The 24934-nt window shown below is 55.6% G+C and overlaps 1 protein-coding gene across 1 annotated transcript in view; it reads left to right on the top strand.

Annotated features, from left to right (window-relative positions):
* Positions 1 to 2272: 2272 nt before the first annotated feature.
* The window catches only part of LOC112900473 (translation initiation factor IF-2-like), a 195236-nt gene continuing 172574 nt past the window's right edge, over positions 2273 to 24934 (top strand). Inside the window, exons 1-4 of the mRNA XM_025969337.1 lie at positions 2273 to 2371; positions 4370 to 4712; positions 20531 to 20700; positions 20769 to 20894. Coding sequence (XP_025825122.1) covers positions 2273 to 2371; positions 4370 to 4712; positions 20531 to 20700; positions 20769 to 20894 — 738 coding nt within the window. The remainder of the gene's footprint in view (positions 2372 to 4369; positions 4713 to 20530; positions 20701 to 20768; positions 20895 to 24934) is intronic.

The raw sequence follows: 24934 nt of genomic DNA, 5'->3' as shown, positions 1-24934 counted from the left end.
TTACCAAAATCATGATACAAATGATGGATATTAGATCATGAATCCGGAAAACCCCTTTTTTCCGAGCGAATTAGCCCTAAAAAAATGATTAATCGAATATTTAATCCAAACAGTCCACCAAATGACCTCTCATCTTCGGAATATTCCCAAAAAACGACCCTTGAACTTCAGAACAGTAACGTTTCCCCACTCCGCTGGTTATATAACCCCGCGACAACAGTGGGAAAAAACTGTGCTTTCAATCTGCCTTTTGCCAAGAACCGCCAAAAACCCCAACCAGAGCCAAACGCCGCCGCCATCCCCCCAAAGAAATCCTCCCGCTCCGACCTTCCCGCCACTCTCCTCGCAGCCCCCGAGCATCTCGTGGCTAGCGAATCGGAGATGGCGCCCAAGAAGGTAGAGATCGAGGGGAAGAAGAAAGAGGCACAGCCTTCGACCGCGGAGTGGACACACAGTAAGTGCTCCCTCAACCATCTAAACAATCTAGTTTCCGAGGGGTTGCTGCAAGAAAAGAACCTTGTCAACTGGCGCCTGTCGGAGGAATTCTCCAGCCGGGTGGCGGAAAGCACCCGCCTAGTCCTAGTTAAGGATGGGTTTGGAGGGGACTTAGGAGCGCTCGATCGGTGTACGGACGAACACAGGAAGGATGCGAGGATTTTAGAGTGGTTCGGGCCGCCGGAGCGTAATACCCTACGTCCACTTTTGAGCTGTATTGACTGCGTGAGCCTGAATGGTAAGCAGCCTAAGCTTGTGTGTCTGACCTTTCGGTGTTGGGACCTCCCTCTAACGAGTACACCCTCCCTTTTATAGTCCAAGGGGAGTGCTTACATTGAGCTGGACCCTGACATATGGGTCCGGCCAGCAGAAGCTTGTTCTAAGAGAGATATGGAGATCTTCATCTCCAGCTCCTCTCCGTAGTTCTCTCAATCGGGAAGTTGATGTGCGTATACATAACTTGGATACGGCCGTGTACAGCCTTGTCTTGCACAGTATCCAGCGTCAGCGTTGCATAACAGTGAAGCCGTGCTGTCACTGTTAGGATGGGACCTCCCATCAGGCGGTGAAGCAGCGCTGACCCGGTGCGTGCGCACTGTTACAGCGCACGCCTTGGCTTTGCCTATTACAGACCATCATCACGCGTGCAGCACCGTGACGGGACTGTACACAGTCCGCGCACTGTGCTCGGTGATATGACGCGCCGCCTTCAGATCAGGCGGGTTTACCGTGGTGTCAGCTTACCTGCCCCGTGTGTCAGTGGCAGGCCACTCTTTTTGACTTGGGCGCGCCCGGCACAGCTACCGCATTAAATGCTGGTAGGCGGGTTGGAGTCCCGTGAAGGGCCTTCAGCCGCAGGCGCGTGGCAGGGCCATCCCCGCTCCCTCTTATAGGACGGCACGTGGCGGCACCGGTCCCCTTCCCCAGGGGGAGGGGGGGTCCGGTGCCGCCGAGGCCTGTTGTAGCAGTCTGGCCCGTGATGGTCCGGCCATCACACGTAGCAGCCCCGGACCCCCTGGGGAGTCCGAGTCCGCGGGGGCAACCCGAGAGCCCTCCTGCCCTCCTAGGTGCACAGAGGCCCCTGACCCCTCAGAGCTCCGGGAGGGTCCGGAGACCGTGGTCACAGCTGTCAGGCTCGGGCAATGTGCCTCGTCACCCAGAAGGCGAGGAGGGGATTATGGATTATGAGACGCCAAGGGCCTGGACACCCTAGCAGGAGGTACCCCTGTCAGTATGTACTGACAGAGGCCCCCGGGCCCACCTTGGGTGAGGGATGAATCCGCAGGTGGGGCCAAGTCCCAGCTTCGCGCCGGGTGGACAGCTCGTTCCCGCCGGGTAAGCGTTTGGATGTCCTTTCTCCCAAAGCGGGATCCCCGAGGGGCCCGTCCCGCGCCCGCGGCGCGCGCGTCAGGCGGTTCAGATTCTTGTCTTATTCGAGCCCGTCCAGCGGCCTGGGCGGTTCGGATTCCGCCTTTCCCCCATTCCTCCAGCGGTCACGCCTTTGACTGGCGGGCCCGGGCCCACCGGTCATAGGGTGTGAGAGGAGCGGGCCTGGTGTAGGCAACCGTTCGGCTCCTCCTCGGTCGTCGTGGGTGCGAGAAGGCAGCGGCCTTTTGCATAAAAGGTATGCGCCAAAGGGAGCGGCTACCTTTTTGCTCTTGCCAACAACAGACGCCGTAGCGCCCCTTCGTCTCCGCATCCCTTCTCGTGACTGACTTCCTTGCGCTCGGCTCCCTTCTCTTCCCTGCTCCTTTGCAATCCACACCCAACAATCACCATGGCCTCACTTCCTTTCCCGCGCCGCTTCCAGAGCCAGGATCAGTTGGATGCGGTGCGGCGCCTTATGGGGTGGACCACGCCGGCGAACGCCGGGAAGGTCAGGGCCGGCAAGATCCCCCTCTGCAACCTTGCTGCAGGGGAGTTCGTCCTTTTCAATTCGTACATTATGTGCGGGTTGGTTCCTCCGATCTCCTCCTTCTTCCTCCTGCTCCTGGAGGAGTTCGGCCTCCAACTTCATCATCTCACCCCCCACTCCGTCCTCCTCACGGCGGTCTTCGCCCACCTTATGGAGATGTTCATGGGGGTGCGCCCCTGCACCACCATCTTCAAACATTTCTACTCCCTGGTTGGGACCGGGAAGAAGCGCGGCGAGATTGGCGCTTACTACTTCCAGCTCCGGCACGGGATGGCGAGCTCCTACATCGCCCTCTTCTCTAGCTCCAAGTGGGAGGACTGGCGCGAAGGCTGGGTCATTGCGGTGACCGACCCCCACGACCGCCTGGAGCTGCTGGCAGAGGGCCCCCAGAGCGACCGGAGCACCTGGAAGGCCAGGCCAACAATACCATCGGAGCTCGACCCGGTGCTGTACCGGATCAAGAAGCTAGCAAGGGGCGGTCTGACTTCCATGATGGTGCTGGGCGACTTCCTGAAGCGGCGAATCGCCCCCCTGCAGCAGCGGTCCCGGATGGCCTACGTGTACACGGGGCTAAATGACTGCTGCAGGATCGCGCGCGGACCCGGTGGCGACTTCACCAGGGCGGAGCTGGAGGCGGCGGTCCGGGCGATGACCGGCGAGGTGTTCACCCCCGAGTCCCTGGTCCTCCCGAACGGGGTGAAGGCCCTGTGCGAGGACCAGGAACTGCAGTCGTCGGTCCTGGCGTCGATGCTAACCCTGGACGAGGGCGGCCTGGCGGTCCGGCAACTGGGGGGCGACCCCAACCGCGGGCTCCAGATCCCTGGCGCCACGCCGGACCGCCAGCAACACACCAACGATGGTCCCGGGGGGCCGGGACCCAGAGGTCTGGCCCCCAGCGGGAAAGGAAAGGAGAAGGTGCCGGTGCCAGAGCACCGGCAGAAGGGCAACGCGGGTGCTGCCCCGGCAGAAGGACGCGGCGAGGCCCAGGGGCCAGCACCCGCTCAGAGCAGCCAAGCCGGAGGGAGCAAATCTCGGAGGCTCCAGCGAGGCGATGGCTCCTTGGTCGGGGAGCCGGCGCCCAAACGCCAGAAGACCGCGGGGGCGGAGGAGCAGAGCGGAGCTGCACCGCCTCCACCACAACACCGGCCGCTACCGAGACAACAAACTCCCCCGCCTCCACCACCAGAACAGCGCCCGGCAACGCCACCACCACCGCCCGAGGCCAAGCCATAGTCCCCATCGCCGCCACCAGAAGCTTCAATGGGCGGGGACCCCCACCAAGGGTCCGGGGGGTCCTCGACAGGGAGGAAACTCCCCCGAGCGGCACGGTGCAGGTGGGAGTGGTACGACTACGCGTAAGCATCCTCCCCAGAGTTTTTCACTACCTCTCTTGGCTTCTGGACCTAACCGTATTGATGGTACGGCAGGCCACAGTCTTCAGATGCACCAACTGGGGGAGCCAGCCCCTAGCCCCCGCCTGAGACAGCTCCAGAAACCACCGGACCCGTGGGCCCGGTGCCAGAGGCCGCCTCACCGCCACAACCCGAAGCCGTCCCCCAGGAGGATGCGAACCGACCCGCTGCAGCGACGGAGGTGCCAGCAGCAGCTCCAGGCATTGAGGCCGTACCCTCGTCGGAGGCCTCTCCGCCGGCGACGGAGGCAGCAGCACCGGGGACAGCGGCACCGGAGGCGGCGGCGCCGGAGGTTGCGGCGCCGGAGGTGGCGGCTCCGGGGGCGGCGGCACCGGAAGTTGCTGATGTCGCCAGTTGCGCCGCCGCACCAGCGGAGGAGGAGGAGCCGGAGGAGGTGCTGGGAAGGCGCCTCCTCCCAAGCACAGCGGAGATCCCCCTCTCCCGGATCATAGTTAAATGCCAGCAAGCCCTGGAGGAGCTAGAGGCTGGCATTAGCCGGGAGTGGGAGAAGCTGGAGGCAGAGCGCCACCGGCTCTCCGACTGGGAGGTCCGCCTAGGAGACCGTATCAACACCGTCTCCGCCCGCTACGCCGAGGAGCGTGCCGAGCTAGTGGCGGGGCGCGAGCTCCTGCGGGAGGAGCTAGAGCAGGCACGCGTCCGGGAGGCGGCGGCGCTTCAGCGGGAGAAGGCGACCGTGCGGCGGGAAGTGGCAGCCCTTGAGGGGCTGAAGGCCGTGGAGGAGTTGAAGGAGGCGGTAGCAGACAGGGAGCGGGTCGCCCGAGAACTGGCGGCTGAGGCCAGGAAGGCGTCAGCAGCGGTCGAGGCGGAAAAGGCCGACCTCGCAGATTTGGCGGCGGCTGTGGCAAAGAAAGAAGAATTGCTGGCCGCCCGTGAAGCAGAGGAGGTGGTCCGGCTCCAGGAGCTCCAGAAACGGGAAGAGGCCGTGGAGGAGGAACTGGCAGCCGGGAACCGGAGGATCCAGGAGCGCGAGGCGGCGCTCCAGGAGAGGGAGTCCAAGGTGGAGGGGCTCCTAGCAGAGCAGCGAGCCGGCACCGGCCGGTTAACAAGATGGGTCAGCACGGTGAACCCTCTGCTAGAAGAGCTTGGAGCCAACCCCATCAGGGTGTCGGAGGCTCCTTCTCCGTTCGGCGCCGCACTCCAACTGCTGGATTCCACCGCCAGGCGGCTACAGGACGTGGAGGCCGGGATGCAGGACCTCCTGGAGACAGAGGGGCGAATAGTTGCTCGGGAAGTGGCTGAGTACATCCTCACCAGCTTCCGGAGCCATGACCCCTCCATCCAGCTGACTCCAGTTCTGGTCGGACCCATCTAGGCGACGGCGGCCGCCGCACGGGAAGGAGTCCTGGAGGCAGCGGGAATGGTTGCATCACGCCTCCGGCGCCGTCCCGAACCTGCAGAAGGTGGGAGCGCCCCCGGACCGCCAGGGCAGTAGTGCCAGTGTCTTTTTAGTTATTTTTGTAATATAACTTCGTAATGTTGTACATATTATCAGTAATGCAGTAAGTGTTTTAAGTATTTGATGTGTCTACTTTTCGCAAAAAACTTAGCTGTTTTCCTGATTGTCGATCTGCAAAGTGCTGTTGGGCACACCGAGGTCCCGTGGCCCCCTGGGAGGTAGTCGCGATAGGTCGGGACTGGCTGCCATAAAACCGAGGTCCTGCACATGACTTAGGATCGACGCTTAGTAGACGTCCCCACAGGTTCTCAGTCTGGCCAGCGAAGGCCTCCTAAGTTGCGTAGCAAGCCAGAGCACTAGGACCTACGTTCGGGGATTAAAAGGGGTCCCGGCCCCCGGGTCCAAGGTTCAAGGTACGACAGTACCCACCCTAGGGGGGCAGAGTGTGTAGGCTTAGGGTACGGAACCAGGCTAAGCGGCTAGACAACCCTGGACCCCAGCAAAGGGCGAGCACGTCCCCCTGAAGCCTGTTCCCAGGAGTCCGGTCCTTTCTCTCCTGCGAAACAGAGGTCCGAGGCAGAGACGTTGCGTTGCATCTCAGGGGAGGTTTTAGGCACAACACAGACGTAAGAACACGTGGGGGGTTAGCGTAACAAGAAGCGAAAAAATGTAGAATCGCATAGACTTCAAGGACGCATTTGAGAACAAATTTTTCCCTTAAAGAATTGGTACAGAAGAGTTGTGCGATGTACGCCAGGGGCCGGGCTTACGAGGGCGGACCTCTACCGCCCTGGTCCGCACGGCAATGCTACCAATTACAAAGGAAAAATTTCCTCTCAACCAGGTCCTAGGGATAGAACTTACGGAGGTGCTCAATGTTCCATGGGTTGGGTAGTTGCATTCCATCCTCCGCAGTCAGGCGAACAAATCCGGGTCGGCACACCTTGGTCACCTTGAAGGGCCCCTCCCAGCTGGGGGAGAGCTTGTGCATGCCTTCCCAGTTCAGGATTCGCCTTAGGACTAGGTCTCCGACCCGGAGCTCCCTACTTCGCATGAACCGTTGGTGGTAGCACCGGAGCGCTTGGTTGTACCGTGCATTTCGGACTGCTGCTCGCCATCTGCGCTCGTCGACGAGGTCCACGTCTTGGCGACGCTGCAGTTCCTGCAAATCCTCATCAAAAGCCTGGACCCGTAGAGAGCCCATGGTGATCTCCGGGGGAAGGCACGCTTCAGCCCCGTAAACCAGGAAGAAAGGGGTTTCCCCTGTCGCGCGGCTGGGTGTGGTCCGGTTCCCCCATAACACGCTCGGAAGCTCTTCGATCCACCTTGCGCCATGCTTCTCTAGATCACAGTAGGTCCGGATCTTGAGTCCTCTGAGGATCTCAGCGTTGGCCCGCTCAACTTGGCCATTGCTCCTGGGGTGCGCCACTGAGGCGAAACAGAGTTGAATACCCATATCCTCACAGTACTCCTGGAAGTATTGGCTCGTGAACTGAGTCCCATTGTCAGTAATGACCCGGTTCAGGACCCCGAACCGGCACACAATTGACCTGAGGAAAGCAGTTGCCGACGCCTTGGTGATGTTGACCACAGGGGTTGCCTCCGGCCATTTGGTGAACTTGTCAATGGCGACATAGAGGTATCGGTACCCGCCGACGGCCCTAGGGAAAGGTCCCAAGATATCCAACCCCCATACAGCGAAGGGCCAAGAGGGAGGAATCATCTGCAGTGCCTGAGCTGGAGTGTGTATCTGCTTTGCGTGGAACTGACACGCTTTGCAGGACCTTACCAAGTCGGCTGCATCCTGGAGCGCTGTCGGCCAGTAAAAGCCATGCCGGAAAGCTTTACCAACCAGCGTGCGGGATGAAGAATGACTTCCGCACTCGCCTCCATGGATCTCCGCAAGCAATTCGCGGCCCTCTTCCTGGGTGATGCACCGCATGAGGACGCCGTTGGCGCCACGGTGGTAGAGATCCCCTTCTACCACCGTGTATCGCTTAGCCATCCGGACAACACGCTCAGCAGATGCTTGATCTTCAGGAAGGTAATTATCTTTCAGGTAGTCCCGGACCTTAGAGATCCATGCATTGGGACCTTCCTTAGAAACCGGGCACGGCTCCCTGAGGTCTTCAGGACCCTCAAGGGAGTACACGACCCTTGGCGGGCACCACGGATGGAGCACCGCCGGGACCGCTAGCTTCGAGGTGCTAGCCCGACCCCCATCGCCCAGGTCAGCAGGCTGGGCGGAAGGCTTCAGCAGACGTCTCTGGAAGATGCCCTTAGGCACGGGTGCCTGGGTCGATGCGCTCGCAGAGAGTGCATCAGCTGCTGTGTTGCCTTCGCGTGGAACATGTTGCAGTTCCAGCACATCGAAGTCCTTCTCCAGCCTCTTCACATGAATGAGGTAGGCTGCGAGCTGGGGGTTGTTGCAGCAACACTCCCCCTGGACTTGCCTGATGATGAGCTGGGAGTCCCCTTTAACTAGGAGCTCCCGGACCCCCAGGGACAGAGCCGCCGTGAGCCCAAAGATTAAGGCCTCATACTCTGCCATGTTGTTGGTGGCCTCAAAATCGAGGTGCACCATATACTTCAATTGCTCGCCTTGTGGGTCGATGAGGACAACGCCAGCCCCGGCCCTCTTGTTGCGGGCGGACCCGTCAAAGAAGAGGGTCCAGTGAGGTCCGGCAAAGACCGGAGCCTTGACCTCCGGACGTGGGGGGTCCGTCCCTTGGTCCGGACCCCCGGAGGCGCTTGGCGCAGGTGTCCATTCCGCGATGAAGTCAGCAAGGATCTGACTCTTGATGGCGTGACGCGGTTGGAAGTCGAGCTGGAACCCAGCGAGCTCTGCTGCCCACTTGGCAATGTTGCTTGTGGCATTGGAGTTGTGGAGGATGGCCCTCAAAGGATAGGAGGTCACCACCACAATCTTGTGGGCCTGAAAGTAATGGCGGAGTTTCCTGGACGCAATGAGTATGGCATAAAGAAGCTTATGCATCTCAGGATACCTGGCCATTGCCTCGTGAAGGACCTCACTGACATAGTAGACCGGCTTCTGGACGGTCCTGACTCTGCCAGGTGGATTAAATCCTTCGGCTCTAGCTGGGTACCTGTCGGCCCCCAGGCTGCTTAGTGCTTGTCCCGGTGGGGACCCGGCCGGACCCTCCGAAGTGGGGCCGGTTACTGGAGTGGTGGTGGCCGGACCTCCTTCTCCTGCAGGGGGCCGCGGGGCCCCCTGCGAGAGAAGCTCGGACCTCTCGGTGACCAGCACCATGCTGATCACTTCAGTCGTTGCTGCAAGATAAAGAAACAGTGTCTCACCTGGGTCTGGTGCGACCAGGACCGGCAAGGAGGTAAGGTACTGCTTCATCTCTTGGAAGGCACGTTCTGCCTCTTCGGTCCATGCGAATGGGCTGGACCCCCTCATCAACTTGAAGAAGGGGAGTGCCCTCTCCGCCAGCCTCAAAATGAAGCGGCTGAGAGCTGCCAGGGACCCCGTCAACCTCTGTACATCCTTGAGGCGTGCAGGGGGTCTCATTGCCTCGATTGCCCGGACCTTATCCGGGTTGGCTTCGATTCCCCGGTGGGAGACCAGGAAACCAAGGAGCTTCCCCGCCGATACGCCAAAGACGCACTTCTCGGGGTTAAGCTTAGTGGAAGTCGCCCGTAACTTGTCAAAAACTCGAGCTAAATTTTCTAATAGAGAACACGACTCTCTAGTCTTGACAATGATGTCATCGACATACACCTCTACTATATCTCTAACCAAATCACCTAGAGTGATATTCATTGCACGAGCAAAGGTGGGTAGAGCATTGAGCAATCCATAAGGCATCACTATATAACAATAAAGACCATCCACTGTTACAAAAGCTGTGTGCTTCCTATCATCTCTAGCCATTTTGATTTGATGAAAACCAGAATAGGCATCTATGAAGGATAGCAAATCACACCCGGAGGTGGAGTCTACAATCTGAACTATACGCGGGAGTGGATAAGGGTCTTTTGGACATGCCTTATTAAGATTGGTGTAGTCGATGCACATCCAAAGCTTCCCGTTGGCCTTTGGGACCACAACTGGGTTGGCCAACCATACAGGATGGTAGACCTCCTCGATGAAGCCAGCCTGCAGCAGCTTGCAGACCTCTTCACGGATGAAGTTTTGCCGCTCAATGGACTGCTTGCGTGGCTTCTGCCGGACCGGCCTGGCGTCGGGGTGGATCTTCAGATGATGCTCAATCACCTCCCTGGGGATCCCGGGCATTTGTGATGGTTCCCAGGCGAACACATCAACATTTGCCCGGAGGAAGGCGATGAGCGCGCTTTCCTATTTCTCTCCCAGGTTGCCACCGATGCGGGTGGTCTGGGAGGTCTCCGCTCCGACCTAGATGGTCTTCAAGGGAACATTGTCCGTTTCAGACGGACAGACCCTCGGTGCCTTGGCCGGAACCTTGGCACGTGAGGTTGAGGGGTCGGACCCCTGGGCGCCAGCCATAGGGGCAAGCCCTATGGCCAGCGCATGGAGCTTTTCGACCGCCACAACAGCAGCGGCACGATCGCTCTGGACAGTGAGGACGCCTGCCGGAGAAGGCATCTTCAGGACCAGGTACCCATAGTGGGCAACAGCCATGAACCGGTACAGAGCCGGTCTACCGATGATGGCGTTGAAGGGGAGGTTAACTTCCGCAACCTCGAACTGCACGTTCTCGGTACGGAAGTTTTCCTCTGTCCCGAATGTAACCGGTAGGGTGATGGTCCCTACCGGGTATACGGGATCCGGGCCCACTCCTGAGAATGGGCGTGATGGAGCCAGCTTGGACTCTGGGATCTGCAGGTGCTTGAACGCTGCATAGCTGATGACGCTGAGGCCGGCGCCTCCATCGATCAACACATGGTGAAGGCGGACATTGGTGATAGTGGGTGCCGTGATGAGCGGCAGCACTCCAGCGCCCGCCATGTTCTCTGGGCAGTCAGATGGCCCAAAGGAGATGGTAGTACCCTTCCACCGCTGGTGGGGCGCCGCCCTCGGCACCCCTGGCTTCACCGAAAGGACCTCGCGGCGAAGGGCCTTGACGTCGCGCCGGGAGGCGAGCTCCGAACTGCCGCCGTACATAACGTACAGCTTCTTGCGACGCTCGTCACCACCGGACTTAGAATCGGACTGCTGGAGAAGTCCCTTGAGGTCTTTGTTGGGGGCTTGGTACCCCAACTCCCTCTCAGCCGCAGCTGCATCGGCATCGGAGGCTTTTTCCTTGCCGGGCCGCCGCGGAGGGGAGGTGCCTTCCTTAGAGGCTTGGTCACGCCTCTTACTGAGGCGCTCTGCGAGCTTCTGGATCTCGCGGCACTCGGTGGCGCTGTGGCGAGCCCCTGGATGAATAGGGCATGACCCGGGGTCGGTGCGCTGCTGTCGCGGGCGCTTGCCACGGGAGTTCTGGCCCCCGGTCGTCGCAGCTGCAACGGCCAGAGCTCCAATCCGTGACTTGTCGAAGCCACGGTTCTTCTTGTTCTTCTTCTTGCCACTGCCAGGGGCAGCAACACTAGGCCCACTCATTTGAGCAGGTCCAGCATGGGTCGTAGAGTGCCATGCACGGCCCTCTGCAGCCCGAGCACACTTGTCCGCCAGAGCGAACAGGGTGGTGACGGCTTCCACTTGGTGGGTCGCCAGCTTCTCTAGCATCTTCTCGTCCCGGACTCCCTGTCGGAAGGCCATGATGATAGATGCATCGGAGATACGTGGGATAGTTCCACGTACCTTGGTGAAGCGGGAGATGAAGGCCCGGAGGGTTTCCCCGGGTTGTTGCCTCACGGCGTGAAGGTGGGCCTCCACGCCATGCTGTTGGTACGCACTGGCGAAGTTCGCCGTGAACTGTGCGCAGAGCTCACCCCAGGACTGGATGGTTCCCGGGGTAAGATTCATGAGCCAGGTCCGGGCTAGCCTGGTCAAGGCTACATGAAAGTAACTTGCCATGACGGCTTCGTTACCTCCGGCCGCCGTGATGGCGGTGATGTAGACCTGCAGGAACTCTGACGGGTTGGTGGAGCCGTCATATTTTTCCGGCAGGTGGGGCCGAAACTTGGACGGCCAGGCGACCGCGCGAAGGTGGTCTGCGAGCGCTGCGCAGCCCACGCCAGACACCGGTGCCTGGGGGAGTCCTTGCGGCCTGGCCGCAGCCGCATCGAGCTCAGGCGCAAGGTCCCTGTGGCAGAACCAACCTGAATTATACCGGCTCAAGTACGCGAGTCCACTTCCAAGGGCTCCAGCGTGCTTCAAACGGTATAATCCCTTGGCCTGTCGGGTAACGTCCCGATAAACCACCGATACACAGGATCAAATAAGGTTACCTCACACAAAGGTGAGTCCAGAGATACAATCACCATCACGATTTACATAATAGAGAATTACATTACAAGAATTTCCAAAAAGAAGTATGAAGTTTCAAATTTAGAGAAAAGATTACAAACTGTAAAGCTAGGGTTAAAAGCAGCAGAAAACGTACGCGAAGATTTACAACACGTCGTCAAGGTGGATGTCATGCTAAGCCCGGGCACGACATCACTCGATATCATCAGTGTTGGCCGGGGACGGATCCCATTCCTCGGACCAATCTTCTGGAAGAGCACAGGGCCATGACAAGGAAAGAGTAGGATCTTCAAAGGCTTTGCCTGAAAAACATAAAACTAGCAAGACTGAGTATACTAATACTCAGCAAGGCTTACCCGGGATTGGGTATACTTTAGCCCATAGCTAGACTCATGAAGGCATTGTAAAGGCTCTGGGTTTATTTTCAGCTGAAAAGCAACAAAGAGTATAAACTATTTTCAAAATTTTAGCTTTCAGATTCTAGTGTGATTAGCCATTCTAGGTTAGCACCTATACTAAACAAGCATGATTGATATTATCATTCACCAAGATTATCTCATTAACAGTTACACTTCTTACTCGATGTGGCAGAAGTGATAAGCAATCTCAAGCTTCGTGAGAGGCGGACGATTCGAATCGAATTTAACCTTGCAAGGTAAACCTAACACACACGCTTGGGATTACCGGCAGGGCTTTCCGAAGCAACCGTTTACCTTTCATTCCGACTCGTGGGCAGGCCACCACAAGCGACTTGCAGGACCGTACGCACATCACTCGTGCAGGACATACGTCTGTAGCGCGACTACAAAACCTGTATTCCTGTCTGCCATGCAGAACGTACTCCCACAGGTCGGTGCGTGAAAAGAACCAAATAGATCGAGTGGTGGGAATATACCCACTTGCTGGGCCGATCGGTTACTAGGCTTACCGCTTTACCATATTTCGCGGCATGTGGCTAGTACTGTTCAAACGCTTAGCCACCACTACCATACATTTCAGCCTTAAAACTTTTATCAAAACAGACAGGGTAAACTTCCAGGTCATGATACAGCACATGACCCTGTCCGTCATCCTTATAGTGACTGCGGAAATGTAAACATGTAACTCCTATATCGCGCGAGTGACAGGAAATCACTCGACTTCTACCGGCCCTATTTAGCAGAGCATCTAAGCGATAAGGACTCAGGTACAATACATTGGATCCTAAGATTCATGCATCTAGGGTTTCATTACAGCTCCTAGACTTAATGCAAGATATAATAATAATAGACGTAGATTGCAGTGTAAATAAAATAGGGGGATATGTCCGGGGCTTGCCTTTACTGGTGGGTCTGAAGTCAGTAAGTCATCATCTTCCGAACATCCTCCGTAGACTCCGGGGAGATCTCATAGGTACCGTTGCCGAAGTAGTCGTATCTACATGTAATGCAACATTCCATTCAAGCGTGCACGCAAAACTATTTTATTTTATAGCAAAGTTGCAATCCAGTACTCATATAACACACTATTCACATAACAACCAAAAGGTTTGAAGCTAAACTTAGATAGAGCTTTAGGAGGACAATCAATTTGGATCAGTTACTTGTTGAAGATTACAACAGAGCCGATGGGGAACAACAAGGGTTTAACCGAGATGTGCCAAGTTATTAACCTAGATAACTAGGTGTGGTTGCATCGACTCGATGACATCAGCACGACTATTGAGTGACGTACAGCTGATTGGAGTGTGGTTAAGGGTATATGACTGATAAATATAGATAGCCGATCTTTCAGTCGATAAATCGACTGATAGGAGTGTGTGGATATGGAGATGGGAAAACTAAGGATCGATCGACCATAACCGATATGGTAAACGACTAGAATCGGCTTGGATCGGCCGATGGCAAGAATCCTAAGATTGCGTGTGCACCTTTGATACATCGACTATGTGTAGTCGATGCAGGATAGATCAACAGATTTGTATCGGCAATAGTCGATACTAGAAAGGTAACAACCGTATTAGCTAACCAGCCGATGGTAGGAGTATCGACTGACAGCTGCTACACAGAAACATCCTAGATTCAAGGGAAAGCGGATGCTTAGCAGCTGAACTGATAGTCAATGCTAAAGCATAGCCGCAAAGATGTTTTGACGAAGCAGCAGACACACAAGAACTAACGGGGATCCTTATACGACAAAGAACTTAAAGAAACAGCAATCAAGACGAGGACAATGTCTTGATGGTAGAGATATGAGCTCTAGGGTGATAGGATTAACTAACTGACACATTTCTCCACTTAAAACATACACCCTATAATTTATCTTCTAACTGTAACACATGCATACAATATAAGGTACAAACAAGGTATTCATTCCCTAACATTTAACCTAGATCACACATCATAGACTTTCACTCAAGATCACAACATAAAACTTGTAGATTTTGACCTAGGGTTTCAAACAAAACTGATTTTGTACTTTTATGAACTTTTTACGAAAATCTATGAAATGTAGAAGGTCACTGATTTGAAATAAAGGAAGTTCTGGAAATCTTACAGAAGACACTCTAGAACTTTTTAAAACATAGCAATCAAGTCCCTGGTTCGGGAAAACGGATAACAGGAAGTTAACGACGATATTCCGGCAAAGGAATCGCCGGCATTAGAAAGATTCAAAGAATCAGGGCAGACCTTGGTTGTGGAGAAGAACAAACGAAAAGTGAATTCCCGTGGTGAATAGGATTGGCGAAGAGAAAAGCTCGACAATGACGAAACTCCGTGGATGACGAAGAGCAGCAGTTGCTGGATGTCATGGATCATGGGACGAGACGATGGAGCCGAATGGGTTCGCTATACCGACTTCCCCGCGAACCCTAGGGTTTTCTTGCTCACGGTTTGAACTTCTTCTGCCCACGCACATGAAATGCCCAAGCATGGCTGACCAAACACCTCTGCTCGCACAAGAAAAACCCCTCCTGGACCTGACTGCACCGCATCTCCTCCGGGCTCGTCACGCCCGACCACTGTCTTCGCTTCGCGGCTTCTCTTTCTGATTTGCCACGCCATACTCATACTTCCATCTTCGCGAGGACCGTGGCCTACTTGCATTAGGGCTGTGTCTCCCGTTACCCTTTCCTTGACGGTCTCCGATCAATGCATTGCACATCACCGCAGTTGGCATCACTTCTCCCGCGGCTAGCATTTCGTTGAACACTTTAACTGTACCTTCGATATTGCCACCCCTGCACCACCAAAGATCACCGTGGCGTAGTCAGGGTCGACGCCACCGTGTTCCCGCATCTCGCGCAGAAGCACTTCACCGCAACTCCTCCTGCGCGCGCTGTTGCTTGGCACGTCGCACCCAGCACTGCCTACTCGTGCCTATGGGCCCGCTCTGCTCCGGCCGCTCAACACCTGCCCACACCGCCAATGCCCGCACGCCACAGTGCGCACGCTCGCGCCACTCGCTCGGTGCCGCCCACGTTCCTGCCACTCCAGCGTCTACACCGGCTCTCCGGCACGCGAGCTCCTGCACCGCCTGAACCACGCCGCTCCAGCTCCCGTGCTCGTCTGACGCCAACTCACCTACGTCGTGTCGCATCAGCTCCCGCCTAAACCGTTCGCGCGTTTTGCTCTGCCGCGCACGCATTGCTCCGCCCGCGCGCTTCGGCCACTCCGCGCGCTACTACTTGCTCCGGCTGCTCGCCTCCGCGCGAGTGCGGGTCCCGCACTTGCCGCGCTCGCGCGCGTCCCGCACGCCTTGCCTGCCTCTGCATCCGAGCCAGCGCGTTCCCGTTCCAGCGCTGCGCACGCTTACACCGCCTGCACCACATACGCCATCGCCTTGCGCTCTAGCTCCTGCGCACGCCGTCGCGTTGCCGAACCATGCTGTGTAGCCACTTCTACTTGCCCTCCAGCGTGCATCACCAGCGCTGCATTGCCTCCTCTGGCGCTCACTCGGGTCGCCGCTCCCACGCGCCTCTGCTTACCCGCGTGCACGCACTGCGCCAGCACCCACCGTCTGCTCCGCCTGGATCCGCTGCCAGCGCCGCTCTTGCGCTCCAGCCGCACGCCTGCCCTGACCTGGCGCCGCGCTCCAGCCTCAAGCTGCTGCCACACCGAGTCAGCAATCACCTCCCGCGCCTCATGCGCCTTCACTCCACTTGCTGCCGGCTCGCTCGCCTGGACGCCACCCTGCGCGCGCTCTGCTCGCCTGGGCCACCGCCAGCCCGCGCCGCTCGCCTAGCCGGGTCGCACGCCGCCCAGCCCCGCGCACTGCCGCCGCCCGCGCCCAGCCGCACGCTCAGCTCCTGCGGCCGCCGCTCGGGCCCCCGCTGGTGCCTCTGCCTGGGCCGCGTCGCCTCCCGCTGCTGGGCCCACTGCTCGCCCGGGCCGCCCGCTCTGGCCCCGCCGCGCGCCGCGCCCCGCGAGCCAGCGCTCGCGCGCGCCTACGCGCCTGGCTGCTAGCGCTCCGCCGCACGCCGTGGCCGCCCAACGTCAGCCCATCGCTGCCCCTGTGCCGAACCAGTGGAGGAGGAGAGAGGGAGAGGATAAGAAAGAGAAGGGGATAGGCCTGCCGATGGAGAAGAAAAACAGAAGCAGGGAGACGCCAGGATAAGGAAACAGAGGAGGAGAAGGATGAACAGACTTCCCCAAGGACCTTTGCATAAATACAGAAAACTACAAGGGTCTACCTGTAAAACAAAATTTCCCGTTGATTTAAAACCCTAATGGAGAAATGCCCAAAACGAAAGTTGGAGAGTTTTTCAAACTCTACAACATTGCTTTAGGGCTCAAGTTTAAAAACTCAAAATTTACATTTTTACACTTGAACTTTTAAACAAAAGTCGGATTTGAATTGCTTTTGTCCTAGAAATGTAATTCATAAAACTTCAGGACTTAAATGCAAGCATTTATGACACGTCATAATGACGGGATAGAATCGTCATAATGACTGGATAGACATGTCATGATGACTTGCACTTTTACACTTTAGCCTTGAGTAACTTTGGAAATTACTTTTGTAAATCAAACATTTGCATAAAAGGACTTACACTTTTATAAAAATTATACAAATTCCCTTATTTTTACCATTTTACCCTAACTTTTTACCCACTTCAACATATGCATTTCCAATGCAACTTTTGGGTAAATAAATATATATTTTTACAAGAGATAAAATAAGAAAAACATGTTTACAAAACCACCTTTCACTTATTTTAAAATTATCCTTTCCCAAATACATTTTGCAAAAACAACCCTAGGATTTTTCTGTAATTACAAAAATGCCCTTTTAACTTGTACTTTTAAATTTTCAAAAGCTTCACAAAAACACACATGAACTTTATACTAACAAACATATATTTCACACTAACAAAGTATATGCCTAGCATTACAAATACACGAACTGTCACAGTCCCGACCCTCAATATTGAGCCGTCGGTTGCGCGCTCGCTCGATAGAGACCCTGGCGTCCTCTCCCGCATGCCTGCGGTTGAGCTCCGCCCGGAGGTCTCCGGTCCGTGCACTCCTTACGGACGGTGAGTGCACGGAACCGGATGCGCCGCCCTGGCGACGGTGCTGCCTGGAAACAGACCCCCCCGCAGAGCCTGGGGAAGCCTGTGCCAGGTTGAGGAGACGGTTGACGTCTTCACGCCATTGCCTGTGCACGTCTGGCGATGCCGCCTCTCCAGGGGGTTGTGGAGCAACTCCCTGGCTGCCATGAGGGGCCCGCTCGGTGCAGGCACCAATTGGGCCACTGAGGCCCGCTCCGCCGCACACGGTGGAGCAACACGCGAAGCCGCTCTAGGGGCGAGACGGCGAGAGGTGTGTGGCGCCGTGGATGCCACCTCTTCACCAATCAGGAGGCCATGGGGACCGTTTCCCTGTGCCATCGCGGCCTTGCACTTCGATCAAACGCGAACCAGACCTAAGACCCCTACCTGACGCGCCAAATGTCGGAGGAATTCTCCAGCCGGGTGGCGGAAAGCACCCGCCTAGTCCTAGTTAAGGATGGGTTTGGAGGGGACTTAGGAGCGCTCGATCGGTGTGCAGACGAACACAGGAAGAATGCGAGGATTTTAGAGTGGTTCGGGCCGCCGGAGCGTAATACCCTACGTCCACTTTTGAGCTGTATTGACTGGGTGAGCCTGAATGGTAAGCAGCCTAAGCTTGTGTGTCTGACCTTTCGGTGTTGGGACCTCCCTCTAACGAGTACACCCTCCCTTTTATAGTCCAAGGGGAGTGCTTACATTGAGCTGGACCCCGACATGTGGGTCCGGCCAGCAGAAGCTTGTTCTAAGAGAGATATGGAGATCTTCATCTCCAGCTCCTCTCCGTAGTCCTCTCAATCGGGAAGTTGATGTGCGTATCCATAACTTGGATACGGCCGTGTACAGTCTTGTCTTGCACAGTATCCGGCGTCAGCGTTGCATAACAGTGAAGCCATGCTGTCACTGTTAGGATGGGACCTCCCATCAGGCGGTGAAGCAGCGCTGACCCGGTGCGTGCACACTGTTACAGCGTATGCCTTGGCTTTGCCTATTACAGACCATCATCATGCATGCAGCGCCGCGACGGGACTGTACACAGTCCGTGCACTGCGCTCGGTGATATGACGCGCCGCCTTCAGATCAGGCGGGCTTACCGTGGTGTCAGCTTACCTGCCCCGTGTGTCAGTGGCAGGCCGCTCTTTTTGACTTGGGCGCGCCCGGCACAGCTACCGCATTAAATGCTGGTAGGCGGGTTGGAGTCCCGCAAAGGGCCTTCAGCCGCAGGTGTGTGGCAGGGCCATCCCCGCTCCCTCTTATAGGATGGCACGTGGCGGCACCGGTTCCCTTCCCCAGGGGGAGGGGGGGTCCGGTGCCGCCGAGGCCTGTTGTAGCGGTCTGGCCCGTGATGGTCCGGCCATCACACGTAGCGGCCCCGGACCCCCTGGGGAGTCCGAGTCCGCGGGGGCAACCCGAGAGCCCTCCTGCCCTCCTAGGTGCACAGAGGCCCCGGACCCCTCAGAGCTCCGGGAGGGTCCGGAGACCGTGGTCACAGCTGTCAGGCCCGGGCAATGTGCCTCGTCACCCAGAAGGCGAGGAGGGGATTATGGATTATGAGACGCCAAGGGCCTGGACACCCTAGCAGGAGGTACCCCTGTCAGTATGTACCGACAGCGCCCCTCTTACCGTGAACCTTTCCCCATGGAAAATGTTGACGAAATCATCACATTTCTCCATTTTGCCAAACGGGGATTGGCCCTCCCCTCTTGTTCCTTCTTCCGAGGCCTTCTGTATTACTACGGGCTTGAGCTTCATCATCTCAACCCAAATTCTATCTACCAGATTTCAATTTTCATCTATTTCTGCGAGGCTTTCCTCGGAATCGAACCCCACTGGGATCTTTTCCGCTTCCTCTTCCGCATCAAACCACAGCCCACATCCAAGAATCTTTCCGTTGTGGGGGCGCCGGCATCCAACTGCGTCAGTAGGCCGGTGACAAATATCTTACCTACAAATTCCCCTCCAACCTCCCCGGATGGAAGATCCATTGGTTTTATATCAAGAACCATGCTCCCCACCTCCCAACAAAGTCAAACAGACCACCTGTAGTGAGGCCAGAGTGGAATCTCAAACCCTCTGGCGGGGAGATGGATCAGGTCAAAGAGCTGCTGGACATCATAGAGGCACAGAAGAAGAAAGGAGTGACCGGTGCCTCCGTCATGTTCGCATTTTACAAACGCCGCGTCCAACCAATCCAGCAGCGCCATCGCTTGGGATTTGAGTACACCAGCCCCACTGATCCCTCTCGCATGTGCACAGAGGAGTTGTCTGATGAAGCCGCGCTCCAGCGAGTTCAGCGGGTGCTACTGGACGAGGACACCGTGCCATACGTGCCAACATTATTCTCCGCACGAAATCTGCCCAAACCAGTGAGTATTCGACATCTTTTTTGTTGAAAATATCCTCGTTCACTCCATTACTTAGCCGAAGAACCTTCTGCAGGGACATACAGAGCTGTACCGCAGCTATCCACCGTGCCCCGACATCCCCCGGCCAGATCACCTCCTCCCCAGTGCCGCTGTAGAAGCAAAGAGGGCCCACATTGCTGCAGCTCAACGCCGCAGCGGGTCCACCAAGGACGTGAGCTCTCAGGCGGGGGAAGAAGCTGAAGGAGAAGCGCGCTGGGACAACTCCTCCGAGCAAAGCATGGAGTTGACCGGCGCTTTGCCGTTGGTGCCACAAGGTCATCGGCTGGTGTGCAAACGAAAGGCGCAGGAACTCGAACCCATCGGGTAAGAGCCTACAGGTTTGTCGTAATGCGGTACCTTAATGTTTAGTCATACTTATAACATCCTCCTGAAGTCCTTCCGCGTCCTCCTCCCGGACCGAGCCCGAAGAAGAAAGAACGAGCCCGGCGGCCACCGCAGCCGTCACCATCGCCGTGGCGGGGACCATGCCACAAGCTGGTGAAACCCCACCGCCAGCAACGGGGACGCCGCATCAGGCCGTGCGGATGAAGAGAGCCATTAAGAAGAAATCTGTACTGTAAGTCTGCCTCTGGTTGCACAGCAAATATTTTGATCTTTCGACTTATGTGTTGACTAACTTTGACTTCATTAGTGCTGCAAGTGCCGCGGACCTCCAGCTGGAGCCAGCTTCGACTACCCCAGCCCCCGGGTCTTCGACCCGACAGGAATCCTCAAGCACTGGGCCAGTCGCAGCTCCATCGGCCCTCGAGCCATCGGCCCCAGAGGGGTCAGTGCCCGTGGAGCCAGCCCCCGGGGCCGACACCACGCTGCCCGACCTGCCGCCCCCCGAGCTCCAACAAGTCGAGGCCGGGGCCAGTGGTGAGAAACAGGTTGAGGCCCCTAGCACCGCTCCAACGGATGGCGCAGGTGAGCATCTGACCGCCACGGCTAGCTACCGGGATCCGCATGCTGTATGCTGAGAACATTTGTGATTGCAGGTGCACAGCAGCTGACTACTGAGGAAGTCGTGGGAACCTTTGGGAGACCCGATGAGCTGCTACTGGCAGGGTCAGGTTGTCACGATGCCGTCGCCGCCGACCTGGTGGGTGACCAGCTGCTGATAGACGACAACATAGAGAACCTCAAGAAGGCGCATGACTTTGCCATGGTAAGACCTGAAAGCTTTACTGCCAGTAAATATATCGAGTTGCTTATATGGACTTCCCCTTTTTGCAGAGTGTGATCGCTCACTCCCGGAAACAAAAAGAAGAAATGAGGGCCATTGCCTGTGACCGCAAGGAACTTGCTGCCCTGAGAAGGCGCCTTGAAGATGAGAAGATGGAGAATGTGAATCTTGAGAAGGTCAACGCCGAGCTCCAGCGACAACTTGAGGAACAGAAGAAGGAGCTCGAGGCGCGTAAGTAGGAGCACCAGGAGCAGCTCAAGGAGCAAAAGAAAGCGCACAAAGGTAAACCATTGCTTCCCTCGGGTACTTGCACTGTATGACTCAACCTGGATTCTAAAAAGCTTTCCACCACAGAGCTTAGGAGAATCTTAATGAGCAAAGAAGAGCTACTTACTAACGTGAAGAACCTGCTGTCACACCCGGTTTAGAAAAAGTAACCGAATGCATCCCATATGTGCGCCAGGATCAAGTTCCGCACATACAGTAGACGTCACAAGCGAATATCCGAAGCAATGCATTAACGAATAAGAGTATAATAGTACTTTATTACATGACCGACAGTCTTAGTCTTAAACGAATAAACAAACATCGATAAATAGCAGCGGACTTCAGCTTCACAGGCAGTTGACTGGGAGACACTCGCCTAAAATTCTCCAATATCTTCGGGAAACTCCGGAAAGTTATCTTATTCTGAGCAGCATTGGTTTTAATAAAGCAAGCGTGAGTACACTTATAGTTGGTACTCAGCAAGTGGAGTAAATTATATGACATGCAAGGCCAAATCAAGGATAAGCTGACATGGTTTGACTGCGATAAGCATTTTAGTTGGTCAAGTTTTATTTAGCAAGCATTAACTAGGTTTAAGTTTATACCAACCCTTATATAAAAATGATTAAATAAACAACAACATCAAATAAAGAACATCAGCTTAATTCATTCTTCAAGTTCAATTATCATGTGAGGGTCCAAGCCGCTCTTAACCGTGAGCACGGCTGATATATCAGTTTTCACTCTGCAGAGGTCGTACACTTTACCCACAGCTCGTGTTTCCATTTATGCCCAGGTTTGCAAGGCCCTTAAACACTTCCAAGGTGAGTGGCAGGGATTCACTACGAGGCCTTTACAAAGATCCCCTAACTTATGATAATCCGCTAAGGTTTCAAGTCAAAGCGGTCATAACTCCTCCTAATGAGGTGGATGCCTTACCCAGGATCATATCACACCCTCAAGAGGACCGAGCTATACCCCGACGATGCAACCCCTCTTGCCCTTCCGGTAAGATCATCATAAGCCAAAGTTTCTAATTAATTAGCCAAGACCAGAGCCATATAGTACTGTGGTTGTAGTGTTTTCCTGGGTGGTTCTCCATGTTCCGATTCATTCAATAATCTTATTCATCGCCATAACAGAATAACAAAGGACATGAAGGATACAGGAGGTAACATATTTTCCAAACATCCAAAAACTACTAATAAGCAACTAGCGTAGCTATATCATAAGAAAAACAACCCAGGTTTAAATAAGGAAGTTTAAATGAAACTAGGCATATCCTTAATTTGGGATTGCAGCATATTCTAGACACATGCATGCATATAAAGTAAAGGTGTGATTGTGATATTAATAGGACTAAAAACATGATCAAGGACCACTTGCCTTCGTTAGCAAACTGCTGCTGCTCAGGAAATTCTTCAAAGTCTTGCCCCTGCGGATCCTCGAACTGCGCACCGTCTAACGTCGCACACAAGCACATACAAACAAACAAAATAAAATAAGAACAGTACACCAATCAATGAAAAAAGAATAAAATAATATTTTAGAAACATTGCATAAGTCGTAAGGATCACATGAGCGCAAGAATCGATGAAATCGGAGTTAAAACGGAGAAGTTAGGGCTAAAACAGGGTTTCAGGGGCTTATCTGCGAAGATTTGGATCTAAAAGGACCTCAAACAAAGAAACCAGGGGCTAGATTGCAAATAAACCCTAGACAGAGGGGTTAGAACGCAAAACCGAGGGATATTGGATGGCGGGTTGAATTCGGGAAAACTTAAGGGCTAAACTGCAACTTTGCCTCGGTTGACCGGTACCTAATTCTTTTGACCCGAGGCTGGATCTGTTGTGGGCTGATGGATCTAGATCGGACGGTGGGGCGGCTTGGGGCACTGCGGGAGTGGCGGTGGGGCGCCGGCGGTGAGGGGGAGGCGGCGGCGGCTCGCCGGAGACGTGCGCTCACGTGCTCCCGGCCTCGGTTTCGCGCGCGGGTTCGACGGGGAGCTAGAGGGCGACGTGGGGAACTCGTTTGGGGGTTAGAGAGGGAGAGATGGCGGCCGTAGGCGGCGGCTGGCGGCGAGGGGCGGTGGTGGACTTTGGTGCGCGCCGAGCGTCCACGGGAGGAGCGGGGGAGAGGGGGAAGACGGGCGGCCGAGCATCCTCACCGCCTCGTGGTGCTCCGGGGGCGGTCGATCGACGGCGGGCGGCAGCGGAACGGCGGCGCGGCGGCGAGCCCGAGCTCGAGCGGCAATGGCGGCTCGGCGCTAGGGTTTTGAGCAGGGCGGCGACTGCGGCGTGGGGAAAGGGGCCTAGGGTTTGGGCGGCCTTTATAGGACGGCCGTGGAGCGCCTGGGCGTGCGGGCCCGAGGCGGAGGCGGCACGGAGGAGCGGATCGAGCTCGGACCCGAGCTCGAGTCCGGTTTGGGCGCGGGGGAGGAGAAGACCCCGACAGGTGGGGCCCTCCTGCCAGCGCCAGAGAGAGAGAGCGGAGAAGGAGCGGGGCGCGGGCTGGGGCGAGGAAGTGGGCCGCGCACGAGGGTTTGGCTGGAACGGGAAGGAGGCGGGGCGCGGGCGCGCGGATGGGCCGGGGAAGGCCGATGGGCCATGCGCGGGGGAGATGGAAAAGGAAGGAGAGGGGCCGCGGCTGGGCTGCCAGGGGAAAAGGAAGAAAGGGAGAGGAGGGAGGTGGCCTGCTGGGCTGGGCCCAAAGGAGAAGAGAGGGAGAGGGAAAAAGAAAGAAGAAAAACAAATGCTTTAGAATTTGCAACTGAGATTCAAATTCAAATTTAAACCAAATAACTGCCAAATACACTACAACCAATGAAATAATGCAAAGAGCATGAGATGCACAAACATATGGTTTTCCCTATATTTATTTTATACTTTAAGAAAATTGCTTATCAAAAATCATGTAACCCTTTAACCTATCATGCCATTCAATTTATTCTTTTACTTTGCAAAATTGAGGGTGTTACAAACCTACCCCCCTTAAAAGGAATCTCGTCCTTGAGATTCAGCTGGGCTAGCAAAGAGCTGGGGAAAATCTGCCTATAACTCATCCTCTCGTTCCCAGGTAGCCTCATCCTCTGAATGGTGACTCCACTGAACTCTGCACATTCGTATCCTCTTACTCCGGGTAACTCTCTCTGCTGTATCCAGTATTTTGATCAGGTGCTCCTCATAAGTCAAGTCCTCCTGCACATCCAGTTCCTCTAGCGGTAACTGCTCCTCAGGTACCCTCAAGCATTTCTTCAACTGGGAGATATGAAATACATTGTGTACGTCTGACAACCGTGCGGGTAACTCTAGTTGGTAGGCCACCTCGCCTTTCCGCTCTAGGATCTTGAACGGACCAATGTAACGAGGCGACAATTTCCCTTTGACCTTGAATCTGCGCAAACCTCTGATAGGTGACACCTTCAGATATACGTAGTCACCTTCCTCAAAGGTCAACTCTCGCCGTCGAGTATCTGCATAGCTTTTCTGCCTCGACCGAGCCACCTTCAGGTTCTCACGTACAACCTGTACCTGCCTTTCAGCCTCTTTAATGATCTCAGGCCCGAACAACTGACTTTCACTTGTCTCACTCCAATACAGCGGAGTCCTGCACTTCCTGCCATACAGTGCCTCGAACGGTGCCATCTTTAGACTGGCCTGATAACTGTTGTTATAAGAGAACTCTGCAAACGGCAAACTCTTATCCCAACCGCCTCCATGTTTCAAAGCACAAGCTCTGAGCATATCCTCTAACACCTGATTTGTCCTTTCGGTTTGCCCATCTGTCTGCGGATGATAAGCGGAGCTGAAGTTCAACTTCGTATCCATTGACTCATGCAACTTTTGCCAGAATCGAGACGTAAACTGAGTATCCCTGTCTGATACTATCTTCTTAGGTACCCCATGCAAGCACACAATTCGCGAGATGTACAACTCTGCCAATCGTGCAC

The sequence above is a fragment of the Panicum hallii genome, chromosome 7, assembly GCF_002211085.1.
Source record: "Panicum hallii strain FIL2 chromosome 7, PHallii_v3.1, whole genome shotgun sequence".
Taxonomy (NCBI): domain Eukaryota; kingdom Viridiplantae; phylum Streptophyta; class Magnoliopsida; order Poales; family Poaceae; genus Panicum; species Panicum hallii.
This window is presented reverse-complemented; position numbering and strand designations above follow the sequence as displayed.